Source organism: Gopherus evgoodei, chromosome 8, assembly GCF_007399415.2.
Source record: "Gopherus evgoodei ecotype Sinaloan lineage chromosome 8, rGopEvg1_v1.p, whole genome shotgun sequence".
Classification (NCBI taxonomy): Eukaryota; Metazoa; Chordata; order Testudines; family Testudinidae; genus Gopherus; species Gopherus evgoodei.
In genome coordinates, this window is record NC_044329.1 from 59052200 (window position 1) to 59067801 (window position 15602).

The 15602-nt window shown below is 43.3% G+C and overlaps 1 protein-coding gene across 4 annotated transcripts in view; it reads right to left on the reverse strand.

The window, feature by feature from the left end:
- The window catches only part of TRMT1L (tRNA methyltransferase 1 like), a 59541-nt gene that overhangs the window by 42014 nt on the left and 1925 nt on the right, over positions 1–15602 (reverse strand). The window contains exons 2-3 of one of the 4 annotated variants that reach the window (XM_030571838.1): positions 2341–2493; positions 1067–1129 (exon numbers count right to left, since the gene is read on the reverse strand). In XM_030571838.1, coding sequence (XP_030427698.1) covers positions 1067–1129; positions 2341–2493 — 216 coding nt within the window. Of the gene's footprint in view, positions 1–1018; positions 1130–2340; positions 2494–15602 lie in introns of all 4 variants that reach the window. The other 3 variants (XM_030571836.1, XM_030571840.1, XM_030571839.1) reach the window with 3 other exon arrangements.

Sequence of the window (15602 nt, forward strand, 5' to 3'; positions counted from 1 at the left end):
TTTTAGATATTTACCTAACATTTGGAATGGTATTAGGTAATTAACAGCAGGTTCACAGTGGCCAGTTGCTTGCCCACCGTGGAGAAAAGTTATTAAGAAAAACATTTTTTAAGATGGCTTTAGAGGACTGTTTAAAAGTATATTTTATTAGCTAATTTTTTATACTTAATTTTTTATAAAACATATAGATTATAGTGAGCCCTACTAAATTAATACTTTTAAAAATATTTAATAAACTTTTAATATTAGAAGTGACTACATTTAAGGTTTTTTTAATCCATTTTTTTGGTTTTTGTTTTTTAAATTTTGATTAGCAGAAACTGCCAAATAATTATGACCTTGCTTTTGGAAGCCTGTTTTTAAAATTAACCCTTAGTCATACAGGGTTTTGTTTTATTACTTTATAGTGGGTGAGTGCACATAATATGATTGCAATTAGTTTGATCATATTCTGGGGTATACACAACCCTTAAATTCAGGACAATAGTTACGGTCCGGAAAAGAATACTGAGAATAACCCTCCAATGTTTTCTGGCCATGATGCTTCCTGGGGAGGTAACAGATACAAGTAAAAATGCTTTGAGGCAAGCCGGATACTGAAATAACAGCTGCAAAGAGGTCAACTATTCAAATAATAATCCTATTCTCTTAATTTCAAACAATATATGTATTTACCAAGGAAAATATTGATCACCCCTCTGGCATGACACTAGAAAACAATGTTAGAGCATAACTTCTAGCTGTAGGCCAACAGGGTAACACAATTTCTTAGCTGTATATGTTCATTACAGTATTGATACTACTATTCTGAGAGAAAAATAAACAAAAATGGAGCCACTGGGGCCTTTCCTATTTCATTAAGAACGGGGTACATGGAGTGGAAACTGACGTTGCTAAAAGGTGAGGGGGAATAGTAAGCAATATTTTTAAAAAAACTTCCAAACTTCGACTCAAACACTCGACTACAAAGAAAAATGACAATATTTAAAAAATACATTAAAAAGAAGAATGTAAATACCTGCAACATGTTGATCTGTGTTCTGGGATACAGCCGATGTAAACTCACCTTCACTCAGGTCAGCTAATTTCTCTAGATCAGCAAGCTGTCTTTGAATTGAAATATGTTTCTCTAAAAGTTAAAGAGATTTTTAAGTTAAACACTTCTACTTTCAAATTCCATTTATTTTTCAGTTCATATTGTTCTTTTGTCAGCTACTTCAATTCTAATGCTAGCTGAGAGGCAGTCTTATGCCAGCTGGAATAATATTTTACATTCTTCATTTTTCAAACTTAAATCTGATGAAAGTGCTATAGACAGAATGGAATAACTTATCTGAATTCCTACAGGTTCCAGATTTATTTATTTTTGTTTTTTAAAGATATTCTAAAAGCTAAACTGAAGAATTTCATACAATGTTTACATCTTGTATTTGTGGATTCTTCACTGATGCCATTCCATAGATTGAGAGCACCATATTCATATAATGAAAAATGTGGTATGCAAATACAAAATTGTCCTATGAGGTGTTTGGCAAGACTAGCATATGACAGATATACCTTTTTATATTAGTACAATGTGCCATGGTTTATTAATACAACCATGGCACATTATACACCTCAAATCCCTCATACATTTATGGGCTGTTTTTTGGCAGGGTTGAGATTAACTCCCTCTAAAATTGCTTTCAAATACTCACAACTTCTCTTGCTTTTACTAAATTCGGCACCATTCCTTACTGACAGATAACCAGTTTGGCTGTTGCCTTTACATACTATATTGCGCAGCTCTGGCACAGGAGACGCAGATTCAGAATAATACTTGACTTTACAGTGGTTTTCCACTTTTAAAACCTTAAATGTCACAGTACCTTATGAGGTAAGCAAACTGAAGCAGGGATTAAATTACGTGCCCAAGGCCAGGGAGCTCGTAAGTGTTGGAGCTGGGATTACAACCCAGAAATTTCTAGCTTCCAGTTCTATGCTCAGATACAATGCCTTTCTCTAGTCACTGTCATGTATCTGAACCAAGAGAATGAAAAAGGTGGCACTTTCAGTTACAATATGGATGCAGACCCCAGCTCTTTCAACAACATGACTTGTTTTATGCTCCTGTGTCAGTAAGCACCTTAGAAGAGATTTCTAGAAATGATACAGGGGAAAAAGCTAGCTCAGATGAAAAACATCTGAAATCCAGGTCATCAGGGGGAGTACAGCCTTTTCTGTGTATATGTATATATTTGTGGCTGAAACAGAACCTGGAGCACAACCTATACTAAGAATGACATTTGACATCCTTTCCCCCTCCCCTACTACAAAGATTCCTGAAGTTTGTTAGCAAACCTCTTGGAGAATCAGATGAGGCATCCAAAATAGTACTATCAGTCTCCCTTATAGACTCTTGTTCACTTCTTTCCTCTTTGTTTTTCATTTCTGCTTCAGACATATACACATCTAGTTTGTTGTTATCCATTTTTCCAGACACAACCACACCATCTTTAAAAAAAAATAAAAAATCAGAAACCAATCAGTTTGTTCATATAATATTTGCATGATGTGTTAATTATGGTTTCAGTTTCCCATTCTTTCCTGCTACATATCATGCAAAAAGGATTGCAATGACTTTGGAGAGAGGAGCTGTTTAATCACCATGTCAGAGAATAATTCAGGATACCCACATCTCATTCTTGAAAAACAGCCAGGAAAATTTACTACCTCCACAGAAAAGTCTACTCACCCACCCTAATCATGGACAGTCTGATGTTAATGAAATATTTATATTTCACTTGCTTGTCAAAAATTAAGTTACTTGTCCTGGGCAAGCAGAATTTTACAAGACTGATATAGGTTATTAAATGAAATTTGGATAATCAAAATCATTCCTTTGGACCGAGGACTCAGGGTATGTTTACACTGCAAGTGAAGATGTGATCATAGCATATGTAGGCATACCTGTGCTAGCATTAGTCTAAATAGCATGCGAAATAGCAGCAGCAATGATATAGCAGGACGGGCTTCAGCATGGTCTAGCAACCGGAGTACAAGTACCTTGGGGACTTGTGTCTGTACTCCGGTAGATAAGCTGTGCTGCTATGTCTACACTACTATTGTTACTCTCACTAGCTAGAGTCAAATAAGCATAGGCCTCTCTATCTGTGCTACAGTCACACCTTTATCTGCAGTGCAGACATATCCTCAAACTAGATGGTTCTAATCTAGGCAAAAATGTTGTAATGTGGTGACATAATTTCTCCTTCCTCCATTGCACTTTCTTTAAGATCGGAGCTACAAGACATTACAGAGATAGGAGAGACATCTGCCATAAATGGGGATTCCCTTTTAAACTGCTCTTTATTTTTCAAAACCATTTTTATAGTTTCTAGGATCCAAAAGAAGAAAACATTCCTTTGGAATTTAGGATCTGTGGCCAAAAGAATACAGTGAAGCACTTGGAGAAAATACAGACGATGAAGTAAATTTTACTTTCTGGCAGATGGCAGAGCCTAAGATGTGTGCACAGGAAATGAAAACAAAGACAGAAAACCCCCGTCAGACCAGAAACACATAAAGCAGACAAAAATAAGGTATCCAAACTACAGGAATCTATTTTAAAATATAGCTAATACAAGTTTAGAACACTGGATGTTTGGACAACTGGTCAGCAAAAACAAAAAATAACTATTGAATTTTAGTACTTAGTACTTTAAAATAAGACATGTAGAGGAATGAGAGGGGGCTGGAGATGGAGGCCAAGAAATGAATGTAGAGAGTCTGATGGGAGAGGCTCAGGGTCCAAACTCTCCGGGCTAGTCTAATAATGATAAATGATCATGAATGGCGGGTATAAAAGGCCAGAGAAGGCTATGATCACATCTTTACTTGCAGTCTAGACATGGCCCTGCCCCTTCTCTGAGCCCCCACTGTCTGCTGCTGCCTGCCTGCTGTTGCTTGCTGCATCCCTCCTCCTCAGCACCCTGGCCTGGTGTGGCTGGCACAGTGGCTTGGGGTGGCCGGTGACTCAGCCTGGCACTCGGTGGGCTCGGGGAACAGCTCGACCCTGCGTGGCCGTGGCTGGGGTGGGTAGACTGTGAGGCTCCTGCAGTCACAGAGGGAGCCCTCAGGGCTCCTCCTGTTATAGGGGTGGGGTTGGGGCTCTGGTCTGCGGGGGGGCAGGGCCTCGAGCGTAAGGGGCGTAGCCAATAGGCTAGACTCCCTAAAGCGAGGGTTCACCCGCCACCCATGTAAATAATAATTGTTTGCAAGCGGTAGAAGCCAGTTATTCATGAAGAATTGGAATCGCTCTCAAAATCCTATTACTTAGCAGCCAGCTTTTGTAAGTGGAGAGTACACAGGCAAAGGGAAAGATTCTAGCTACTTGCGGACAAATTCTTATATTGTTTATCAATTAAATAAACAGAGGGGGAATGGAGGAGAAATTCCATCAAATTTAAATGAGATCTGACTAAATGTGTTACGTGTGTTAAAACTGATTTAGTCTTCATGTCTAAATTGCTAAAAACCAAAATAATTAGGAACTGGTACAATTGTGTAGTCAGTTTGTGCAGCAGAAGCAGTATTTGAATGCTGGAACTGAACTGCAAAACTGAGAGGCTGAATTGTTTGAGCTTTCAGGATAAAAGTACAGATTACTGCACTCAAAAAACTATACAATATGATACCCCAAAATAAATGATTAAGTAAGGCTTAATTAGCTTAGAAGTGGAGCATTTAATTTGTTGTAAACTGTTAGGAACTGTATTGTCAGACAGAGTTAAGACAACTATTGGAACTGGTGCAACTTCCTATCCAGAGTGGGGTCAAACTGGTTCAGACTGCATTGGATCTGCCAGAGTTGAGAGAAGACCATTGGTAGTCATTTACAACAACGCAAAGCAAATGTAAAGTAAAGGTCTGTTCAGACTAATTTTTAGGCCTGATGTCAAGAGGGTCACAGCGTTTTTCAGACCTGTTTGTTCCCCCTGAATCTGAGTCGTCGTTGCTGCTGCCGCCAGCCCATGGGCTCAGCGTGGTAGCAGCTGGTTGTGCCACTGCCAGTGGCTGCATTCTCTGCTCCTGCCATCTTCTGCCTGTTGCTGCACTGTGAAAGGTGCTGCAGCTCCTCAGTAGGCACACTCATAGTGCAGCAAAATGGTGGTAGCAGGCTGGAGTGGGGCATGCAGCTGCCACTGTGCTGATCCCTCGAGCATGAGGAGAGTCAACTAAACCCATCAGAGTCCAATGGTTTTCCCACCTGATCCGACACTTGCAGTTGGGTCCTATCCAGTTCAGGTCAAGTTGCATGGCTCTAGCATAAACCACTGACTCTGAAAAATAGGATTTTGCACTAACTTTGTGCTTATGTAAATGACTACATGCATATGTAAACTGATTTAGAGGGGAAGTGAAGGCAGATATAAATATATAAAGCAAATAGAAGAAATGGGAAGTTGATAGTTATTAATATAAATCAGAAGCTAGGAATTGTAGAAAATTAAAAAGAAAAGCGAAGGGACACATGGAAAAATCTGTGGCCCCCAGAGTTCAGGACAATAAGATGAGTTTTTGAGTATATTAGGAACAAAAATAATCCTAAATTTCGTACTGGAAATGTGCTCTGAGGTGGGGTGCTCTTAACTGCACAGCATTAGTGTGGAATGTAAATTCTTCAGGGAGGTGCTTCTCCCAGCTTGTGCTCCTGGGGCAGGGAGTTGGTATTTTGTTTGTGAACAGAGACAGGGTGATTAATATAAGAAAGGGCTGGTAATTAAATTAAAGATCTGGAAGTCATTAGATAAACCTGTAAAACAGGAATTCTACTGCAGGGAGTGGGGGTGTTGATGAAATCTGTTAGGGACTCAGGAGAAATACAGCCAAGCCCTCTAAGGCCATGGCTACAATGGCGCTTTACAGCGCTGCAACTTTCTCGCTCAGGGGTGTGAAAAAAACATCCCCCTGAGTGTGGCTCCCAGCGCTGCAAGCTAAACCCCACGAGGATGTGGAGTATGTGCAGTGCTGGGAGAGCTCTCTCCCAGCGCTGGCGCTGCGACTACACTCACACTTCAAAGCGCTGCCGCGGCAGCACTCCACGGCAGCGCTTTGAAGTTTGGAGTGTAGCCATACCCTAAGCCAAGTTTACATTCTTTAAAGAGAGAGATGTGAGGGATGTGGGTGAAAAGAAAGGGCCAAAACCTAGGGATGGGATAGCTGTGGTATACAGAAGTTCCCACTCTACCTGTGGTACTTATGTGGCCACATCACCATAGTATCTGAGCGTCTCACATCATAGCCCCTTGGTGAAGTAGAGCAGTGCTGTTATCCCCATTGTACAGATGGGACACTGAGGTAGAGAGAGACTAAAGGCCAGATTTCCAAAGGTATTTAGGCACCTAGAGGGATTTTCAAAGCACTTAGAAGGTTAGATGCTTTGTACTCTCCACTAGATGCCTAGATGCATCTTTGGGTGCCTAAAAACCTATGAAACCCTGTCCCTAAGGTCAAGCAGGAATCTATGGGTGGAGTAGAACTCAGGGCTAGCTCCCTATTCACTGTACCAGTCTATCCCTCTGCTGCATGCTACAAAAAAGAGGGCTCTGACAGATGGGAGAAAAACCAAGAAGGCCAGTTCTCGGAGACTCCAGCAATTGGTCCCAGGTGATTGGGAAGGCTATCATGGTTGACAGTATGAAAAGCAGCATAGTGGTAAGAAAGAAAGAAAGAAAGAAGAGACTCGGATGAGAAGGATGGCAGGTTCTGCCCCAGGCTGGGTTGCAGAGCAATGCCTGCTGTGCAATTTTAGATTTTAACTGAAATACCATTTTGTTTTGTCATTTTTTAATCAGTTAGAGAAACGGAAGGAATGAAAAAGTGTCGTTTGAGTATCAGATATGTTTATGCCTCAAATTCTTAGGGTTTCAGCTGTATTCAGGCGAATTGCAGAACAAATAAGAGAAACTGCATTCATAAAGTTGACGATTATTGTCATGATTTGTATAATTCACTGGGCACTATCTGTGTGTTTAGCACTGCTCAGACTATGCCAGAAAATGTAGTTCTTGAGCCAATGTGTGTAAGATGTATAACTCTGGATAAGATGGCTCAGATATTTAGGTATGAAGTGTATAGTTTTTAACTAAATGTTATCACATGTTCATTGTGATTTTAATGTCTATGAATGGAGGCGCTGATGGCAATAGAAGTTTTACTTGATTAAAGGACTGGAAGATGGATCCTCCAATGTTCTTTCAAGAGGAAGAGCTGCCAAGAGCTCCTGTGTCTATTTATTTTCCTTTCCTGCCTGCAGCGGCCCTGATATACCTTAAAAGTCTCAATTTTTTTCTCAACTTTAAAATGTGGAATTTTCTTGGTGTTTGGCTTTAAATATTCTCCTATGAAAACTACAACAGAATGACTGTAGTGTTGTGTTTAAGACCTTCTGGAAAGTAATTAGCCTCTAAACAAAAGTGAAAGCAGTGTTGCCAACTCTCATGATTTTGTCATGAGTGTCATGAAAATTATTGTTTTCCTTAAAGTCCCAGCTCCTGGAGTTAAGTGAATATGTGATGATTTCAGCCTTCTTTCTTAAAGCAAAAACAAGTTTCCAGCCCTCGTGGCTGTGGAGAAAGCTTCAAAATGTTAACTTGGAGCATCCTCAAGACTCAAAAACAAAAACTAATAAAAAGAACACTAAATCTATTATTTTACATAATCTTATTATTTTAAAGCCAATCTCATGTTTTTTTGAGCGCCTGACTCACGATTTTGGAACATTTGGGTTTGGCAATACTGTGAAAGTGATTTGTATTGTGTTTAAAATCAGATTCTAGTCTATTATTTGTAGTGGGGGTAATGTCCCGAGGTGCAGTTTAAACTCAGTCTAAACTCCTTGCCCTAGTAGGATGATTCCAAAAGTTAAATGATCTATTCTAAGCTTGGTGAACTGCAAAAAGTGATAGAAGGTAATCTAGATTTTCTAGTATCAGAGGGGTAGCCGTGTTAGTCTGGATCTGTAAAAAGCAACGAGTCCTGTAGCACCTTAAAGACTAACACATGTATTGGAGCATAAGCTTTCATGGGGGAAACGTCAGACACATGATTTTCTACAATTGTTTCAATTGTTGTATTCAAGAGTTAGTAACAAAGTAAGAATATACATTACAATTTTAAACCTAACCAGTGACCGTTAAGTGAATTGACATGAAGTTGAATCATAGAATAATTGAATATCAGGGTTGGAAGGGACCTCAGGAGGTCATCTAGTCCAACCTCCTGCTCAAAGCAGGACCAATCCCCAACTAAATCATCCCAGCTAGGATTTCGTCAAGCCTGACCTTAAAAACCTCTAAGGAAGAGATTCCATCACCTCCTTAGGTAACCCATTCCAGTGCTTCACCACCCTCCTAGTGAAAAAGTGTCGAAACATGTTAGTATTAGAGCTGATTGGATCTAATATATATATATTTTTTCTTAAGATGGGAATTAGATACAGTGCTCCTGTCAAATAATAATTTCTAAGTTATCATGTGCAAAAAAAACAAGTGTTTTCAGGTGCCCAAGTAGCCCCTGGAATCACAGTTGAAGTTGACACCCCTCCAAAATCTGAAATGGTGTCCCTGTTAATTGTAAATAGTATAATTATTAATAATAATGAAGAAATGGAAGAAATGTTCAATAAATATTTCTGTTCTCTATTGGGTGGGGGAAGGGAAACAAATGATCTAGTCAGATCAATTGTCACGATAACACTCTTACCTTTCCACTAATATCTCAGGAGGATATTAAACAGCAGCAACTATAGTTAGACATTTTAAAATAATTGGGAATATGCTTATGAATGTATATATAACATGACTGAAATAAGTTTTATGCTACATATGCCATGTAACATATCTCTGTAAAGGTTATGATCTTCCAAATATATTCATCCTATTTGTATGCATGTATCATTTTTGTATTCAAAGTTATGAATATTGGCTGTGTACTTGTTTGAGTTTTGGCTCCCCACGACTGCGTTATATCGGGGTAGCAGTGTACATTGCATCCAAAAGTCTTAAAAGAGCTGGCTGAGAAGCATGCTGGATCATTAATTTGATATTCAATGGGTTCTGGAGCATTGGGGAAGTCCCAGAAGAGTGGAAGAAAGCTAATGTTGTGCCAGTATTTTAAAAGGGTAAATGGGATGACCCAGGTAATGATGGGCCCGTCAGCCTGATCCCAGGCAAAATAATGGAGTGGCTGATTCAGGACATGATTACTAAAGAAATAAAAGAGGGTAATATAATTAATGCCTATCAACATGTGTTTATGGAAAATATATCCTGTCAAAATAACTTGATATAATTTTTGATGAGATTACAAGTTTGGCAGATAAAGGTAGTAATGTTGACATACTCACACTTCTGTAAAGTGTTTAACTAGGTACCACATGCCATTTTGATGAAAAAACTAGAACATAAAATTAATATGCCACATATTAAAAGGATTAAAAGCTGGCTCACTGATAGATCTAAAAATGTAACTGTTAATAAGAAGTCATCATTGAATGGGCAGTTTTCTTAGTGCAGTCCTGCAGGTATCAATTCTTGGCCTTAAACAATATAACATTTTTATTAGTGACCTGGAAGAAAATATAAAATCATAATTGATAAAGTTTGCAGTTGACACACAAATTGGGAGAGTAATAAATAATGGAGAGGATAAGTCACTGATTCACAGAGATCTGAATCACTTGGAAAACTGGGTACAAGCAAACAATATACGTTTTAATATGGCTAAATGTAAATTTATACATCTAGGAACAAAGAATCTAGGCCATGCTTACAAGATGGGGGATTATCCTGGAGAGAACTGACTCTGAAAAAGATTTGGGTCATGGTGGATAATCACCTGAACATGAGGCCTTGTATGATGCTGTGGCCAATGCAATGCAAGGATGCATAATACTGTGTCATGTTCTGGTGCCCTCAAGAAGGATGTTGATAAACTGAAGAGGGTTCAAAGAGGAGCCATGAGAACAATTAAAGGATTAGAAAGTGCCTTTTAGTGAAAGATTCAAGAAGCTCAACCTATTTAGCATAACAAAGAGAAAGTTAAGAGATGAATTGATTACAGTCTATTAGTACCTACACGATGAATAAATATTTGGCCATGTCTACACTGGCAAAATGACAGCACTGGCAGTTACAGCATTGCTCAGAGTGCGCTGAAAGGAAACTGCTGTTGTGTGTTCACATTGTCAGCTGCCTGTGCAATAGCGTGTACACACTTGCGGCACTTGCAGCAGTATTTGGAGTGGTGCACTCTAGGCAGCTATCCCACAGAGCATCTCTTTCTCTTCTGCTGCTAAGACTTGTGGGAAGGCGGAGAGGGTCATGGGGCATCCTGTGTCCTGTCCCAATGCCCTGTGATGCATTGCTTCACATCCCAGAAATCCCTGTGCTTCCGTCCACATTTGGCACCACCTTTCAACAGTTTGTGTACTGCGCGCCTCGCCTCTTCAGGCTGCAGGAAGGGATCCCGAACTGTTGACCAGTATGCTGCTCGCTCTAACATGTCATGAGTGGCAGTGGAGTTATTCCTTAAACTACAAAGGCAAGAGGAGTGCAACACTGATCTCACCACGCATAGTAGCTATGACACGAGATTGCTTGTGGCATTCATGGAAGTGCTGACTACAGTGGAATGCCACTTTGGAGCTCAGGAAACAAGCACTGAGAGGTGGGATCACATTATCATGCATGTCTGGGATGATGAGCAGTGGCTGCAGAACTTTTGGATGAGAAAAATCACATTCATGGGATTGTGTGATGAGCTTGCCCCAGCCCTGCAGTGCAATGATACGAGAATGAGAGCTGCCTTGTCACTGGAGAAGCGTGTGGCAATTGCACTGTGGAAGCTGGCTACTCCAGATTGCTACTAATCGGCCGTTAACCAGTTTGAAGTGGGAAAGTTGACCATTGGACTCGTGTTGACAGAAACGTGCCGGGCCATTAATTGAAAGACTGTGACTCTGGGCAACGTGTGTGACATTGTGGATGGCTTTGCACAAATGGGCTTCCCTAACTATGGAGAGGCGACAGATGGCATGCATATACCAATTCTGGCATCAGACAATCTAGCCACTGAGTACATTAATCACAAGGGGTATTTCTCTAGGGTTCTCCAGGTGCTTATGGATCACCGTGTTTCACAGACGTTAATGCAGACTGGTCTGGAAAGATGCATGACGCATACTTCTTTCGGAACACTGGCGTGTTCAGGAAGCTGCAAGCAGGGACTTTCTTCCTGGACCAGAAGATCACTGTAGGGGAAGTCAAAATGCCCATTTGTATTTGTAATTGTATGTTGCTTTGCAGTGCTCTTTTTGCTTTCAATTAATAAAGATTGCTTTCAAACCAACATTTTTTTTTATTAAAAGACAACAACTGGAGGACAGAGTCAAACAAAAAAAAACAAAAACAAAAAACATCGGCAGTGAGGGGGATGGAGGAAGGGAAGGTCACAGGAGGAGGAGGGGTCCCGGGACAGCTAAAGATTTGTGTATGTTCAGGGATCATATCCAGCCTTCTCCTCTGGAGTACAATGCAGTGGGTACTGTACTGCAGCAGGGCCAAACTGCAGAGGGATGGGTGTTGAGTGCTGTGGGTAGTGGGAGTCCACAGTGCTGGACTGTGAGGGGAAGGAGTGGAATGCTGTGGGTATAGACTGGAGTCAGGAGGTTGATAACAGTGTGTTGGCGGTGTCTAGGGGGCACATGGGTAAATGTTTTGCGACAGCGGCTGAAGGGGGGGCAGGGGCGCAGCTGCTCGATTTGAAGAGGTAGTATCACATGGAGCTTGTCTGCTTGGCGCTCCATAACCGTTAAGAGCGGCTCCATGGCTTCATTCTGGCACGCCACGTTCTCCTTTCAGTCCCTCTTCTCACTATCCCACCACTCCTTCAATTCCTGTTTCTCAGCAACTGAGTATATTATAACATTGCGCAAAAGTCCTCCTTAGTTCTTCTTGGCCGCTTTTTAATTCTGCACAGCTGTTCAGCCGCCGATAACAAAGAGGGAGGCTGGGCTCCCAAGGTCACCTCTGTGAAGTTTAAACGCAACATTTTACAGAAGCAGTATGGTTTGCAATGCAGACAACATTGATTTAGTGATTTAAAACACAGACAGCACTCACACACCTGTCACTAACTGGATGACCCCTGGCAAGCACACATGAGCAACAAGACCCCCAAAATGGTGAGTAGCTGAATGGGCAGGGTGAATCACTCTTCCTGCACCCTGCTGTACACTGGTCACATGGCTCTTGGGTAGAGCCAGCACTGTACAGGAGGCCTGATAATCATTCCTGTCCCCACATTTTCCACAGGATGTGATCATTATGGAAGATATCTTGCTGCTGAGGGTGAGCAGGAATCAAAGGAAGGTCTTCTCCAAGCCTGTGGCTTCCACCCTGGCCCCTATGCGGCTTGCCTTTGTGTAGCAATGGTCCCCCCCTTGCCGTGATGGCACAGTGGGGCGGGAAAGTTACCATTAGTGGGGCAAGAAACAAAATAGCTTTGCCAAAGAACCTGCAGCAGGGGATCGCCCAGTATCTCCACGAGAGTTTCGCTGAGATCTCTGAGAGAGATTCCTGAGAAGTGAGGGAGTCAATCAATAGCCTGTTCCGCTGCTCAGACTAGGCATGCGGTGGGAGACAAGTCTGCTTTCTGCAACTCTCCTGCTACCCAACAACTCGCTTCAGAGATTCCCAAAATCAGATCCACTTACCAGTGTCGTCCTCTCCCGTTTGCACTTCTCCAATCTCCGACAGCTGTGACTGGCTAGCCTCCTCCGGGGTAGAAAAGAGTTCCTGGCTGTATGCATCTCTGGCCTCCAAGTCATCCTCTGCCTCTGGGTCTCCCTCCCGCTCCACATCCTCATCCAAGTTTTCCTCCTGGCTCAGTCCACTCTCAACTGGCACACGAGCCAACGAAGTATCCACAGTGGTCTTTGCAGTGAACATGAGGCTGCTGCTGAGTATCACGTCCAGCTCGTTGTAGAACCGACAGCTCGTGGGTAGAGCCCCGGAGTGGCGGTTTGCCTCCTGCACCTTGTGGAAGGTGTTCTGCAGCTCCTTCAATTTGACCCTGCCTCTTGAAATCTATCTGCAGGTATCATAATTTCTACAGCTGGAGTGCAGCTGGGAAAGGACAGCCTCCTCTCCCAAGTGCAGCTTGGCATTGCTCCAAGAGGGGGATCACTTGGTGCGTGGAGCAGGCATGGCCACCTGGAAAGATGCGCTGAGACCACTGCACGTATCACCAAGCAAACAGGAAGAGGACTTTCAAATTTCCAAAGGAATTTACAGGGCGGGGATGATGGTTGGTCACCTGAGGGCAGGGCAGTAGAGTGCAAACCAATGACCAGAGAGGTGAGAACAGGCATTGTGGGATACCTCCCAGAGGCCAATCGCAGCGCTGTAATTGCCACAGTGTCTACACTGGCACTGCAGCACTGTAGCCTCGGCGCAGAAAGCTGTACGCCTCTCGTTGAGGTGATTGTTTTAAAGCGCTGCAACTGTGCAGTTACTGCGCACTAAGTGGCTTGACAGTGTGTACACCTCAGCAGTTACAGCGCAGAAAGCTGCTTTACTGTGCAGAAACTTGCCATTGTAGACAGGGCCGTTGATAATGGGCTCTTCAGTATAGCAGAAAAAGGTGTACTATGGTCCAGTGGCTGGAAGCTGAAGTTAGATAATTCAGATTGGACATAAGGTGTAAAATGTTAACAGTGAGGGCAATTAACCATTGGAACAATTTACAAAGGTCTTGGTGGATTTTCCATTACTGACAATTTTTAAATGAAGATTGCATGATTTTCTAAGAGATCTGCTCTAGGAATTTTGGGGAAGTCCAATAGCCAGTGTTGTACTGGAGGTCAGACTAGATGATCACACTGTTGGCCTTGGAACCAATGATTCAGGGCAATAGAAAGTTTGGCTTCTTGTCACACATGTTCCAACCAACTACCACCAGCAACTGGAAAGGTTAGTGCATATAACAGCTATAAGGTAAACTGGTGTTGTAAACTCAAGGTGTTCCAGTTAGTTTCGATGCCTTTTTGAATAGTGTATAAAGATGAAGACCTCAAATACTCTGATGGATATTACCTCTCCACAAAGGACAGAGCTATTCTGAATGGCAGGGTCCATCAAACCTGTTCTCCAGAGCTTTATACTGTGTAAAACAGCAAGAGAATCCCTATCTGTTGGGAATATTCTGACACAGTATTCACAGGGGCATCATTTAGGGAGAGCAGGGGGGAGGTCTCCTGCCCCACCCCTGAGTTTTGTCTGCTCATAGTGCATATCCTAGCCCCAGGTGTAGCTCTTAACTGCAGCACAGCCTGAATGTGGAATGTGAATTCTGCAGAGGAGAGGTGCTGCTCCCAGTTTGTTCCCCTGGGGCAGGGAGTCAGTATTTTGTTTACAAACAGAGTCAGGGTAATTAAGATAAGAAAGGGCTAGTAATTAAATTAACGATCTGTAAGTCATTAGCTGAGCCTGTAAAACAGGATGGGGGGGCTGGAGGGGAGGAGAAGGGTGTTGAAGAAAGAACACAGGAGACTCAGGGCTTGTCTACATCAGAAAGTTGCAGCGCTGGTGAGGGAGTTACAGCGCTGCAACTTTGAAGGTGTACACATCTGCAGGGCATCACCAGCGCTGCAACTCCCTGTTTGCAGCGCTGGCCGTACTCCCGTTTTGTCTCGGGTGTAGAGGATCCAGCGCTGGTGATCCAGCGCTGGTAATCCAATGTAAACACTTACCAGCGCTTTTCTTGACCTCCGTGGAAGGAGGAAGCCTCTGGTAATCAAGCTGGTCTCCTTCCCCAGCTTGCTCTCGCGTTCCCGGAACCCCGAGCAAGCAGGTCTCCTTCCCTGCGGTTTGCAGGGGGGTTCGGGAACGCGAGAGCAAACCGGGAAAGGAGACCAGCTTCGCCGCGGTTTTGCTCTCCCGTTCCCCGAGCAAGCAGGTCTCCTTCCCTGCGGTTTGCAGGGTGGCTCCGGGAACGCGAGAGCAAACCGGGAAAGGAGACCAGCTTCACCGCGGTTTGCTCTCGCGTTCCCGGAGCCACCCAGCAAACCGCAGGGAAGGAGACCTGCTTGCTCGGGGGACGGGAGAGCAAACCGCGGCGAAGCGGGTCTCCTTTCCCGGTTTGCTCTCTCGTTCCCAGAACCCCGAGCAAGCAGGTCTCCTTCCCTGCGGTTTTGCTGGGTGGCTCCGGGAACGCGAGAGCAAACTGCGGCGAAGCGGGTCTCCTTTCCCGGTTTGCTCTCTCGTTCCCGGAACCCCGAGCAAGCAGGTCTCCTTCCCTGCGGTTTGCAGGGGGTTCGGGAACGCGAGAGCAAACCGCGGCGAAGCTGGTCTCCTTTCCCGGTTTGCTCTCTCGTTCCCCGAACCCCGAGCAAGCTGGTCTCCTTCCCTGCGGTTTGCAGAGGGGTTCGGGGAACGCGAGAGCAAACCGCGGCGAAGCTGGTCTCCTTTCCCGGTTTGCTCTCCCGTTCCCCGAACCCCCCCTTGAAGCCGCCCAACAGCGCTGCAGTGTGGCCACATCTAACACCACTTGCAGCGCTG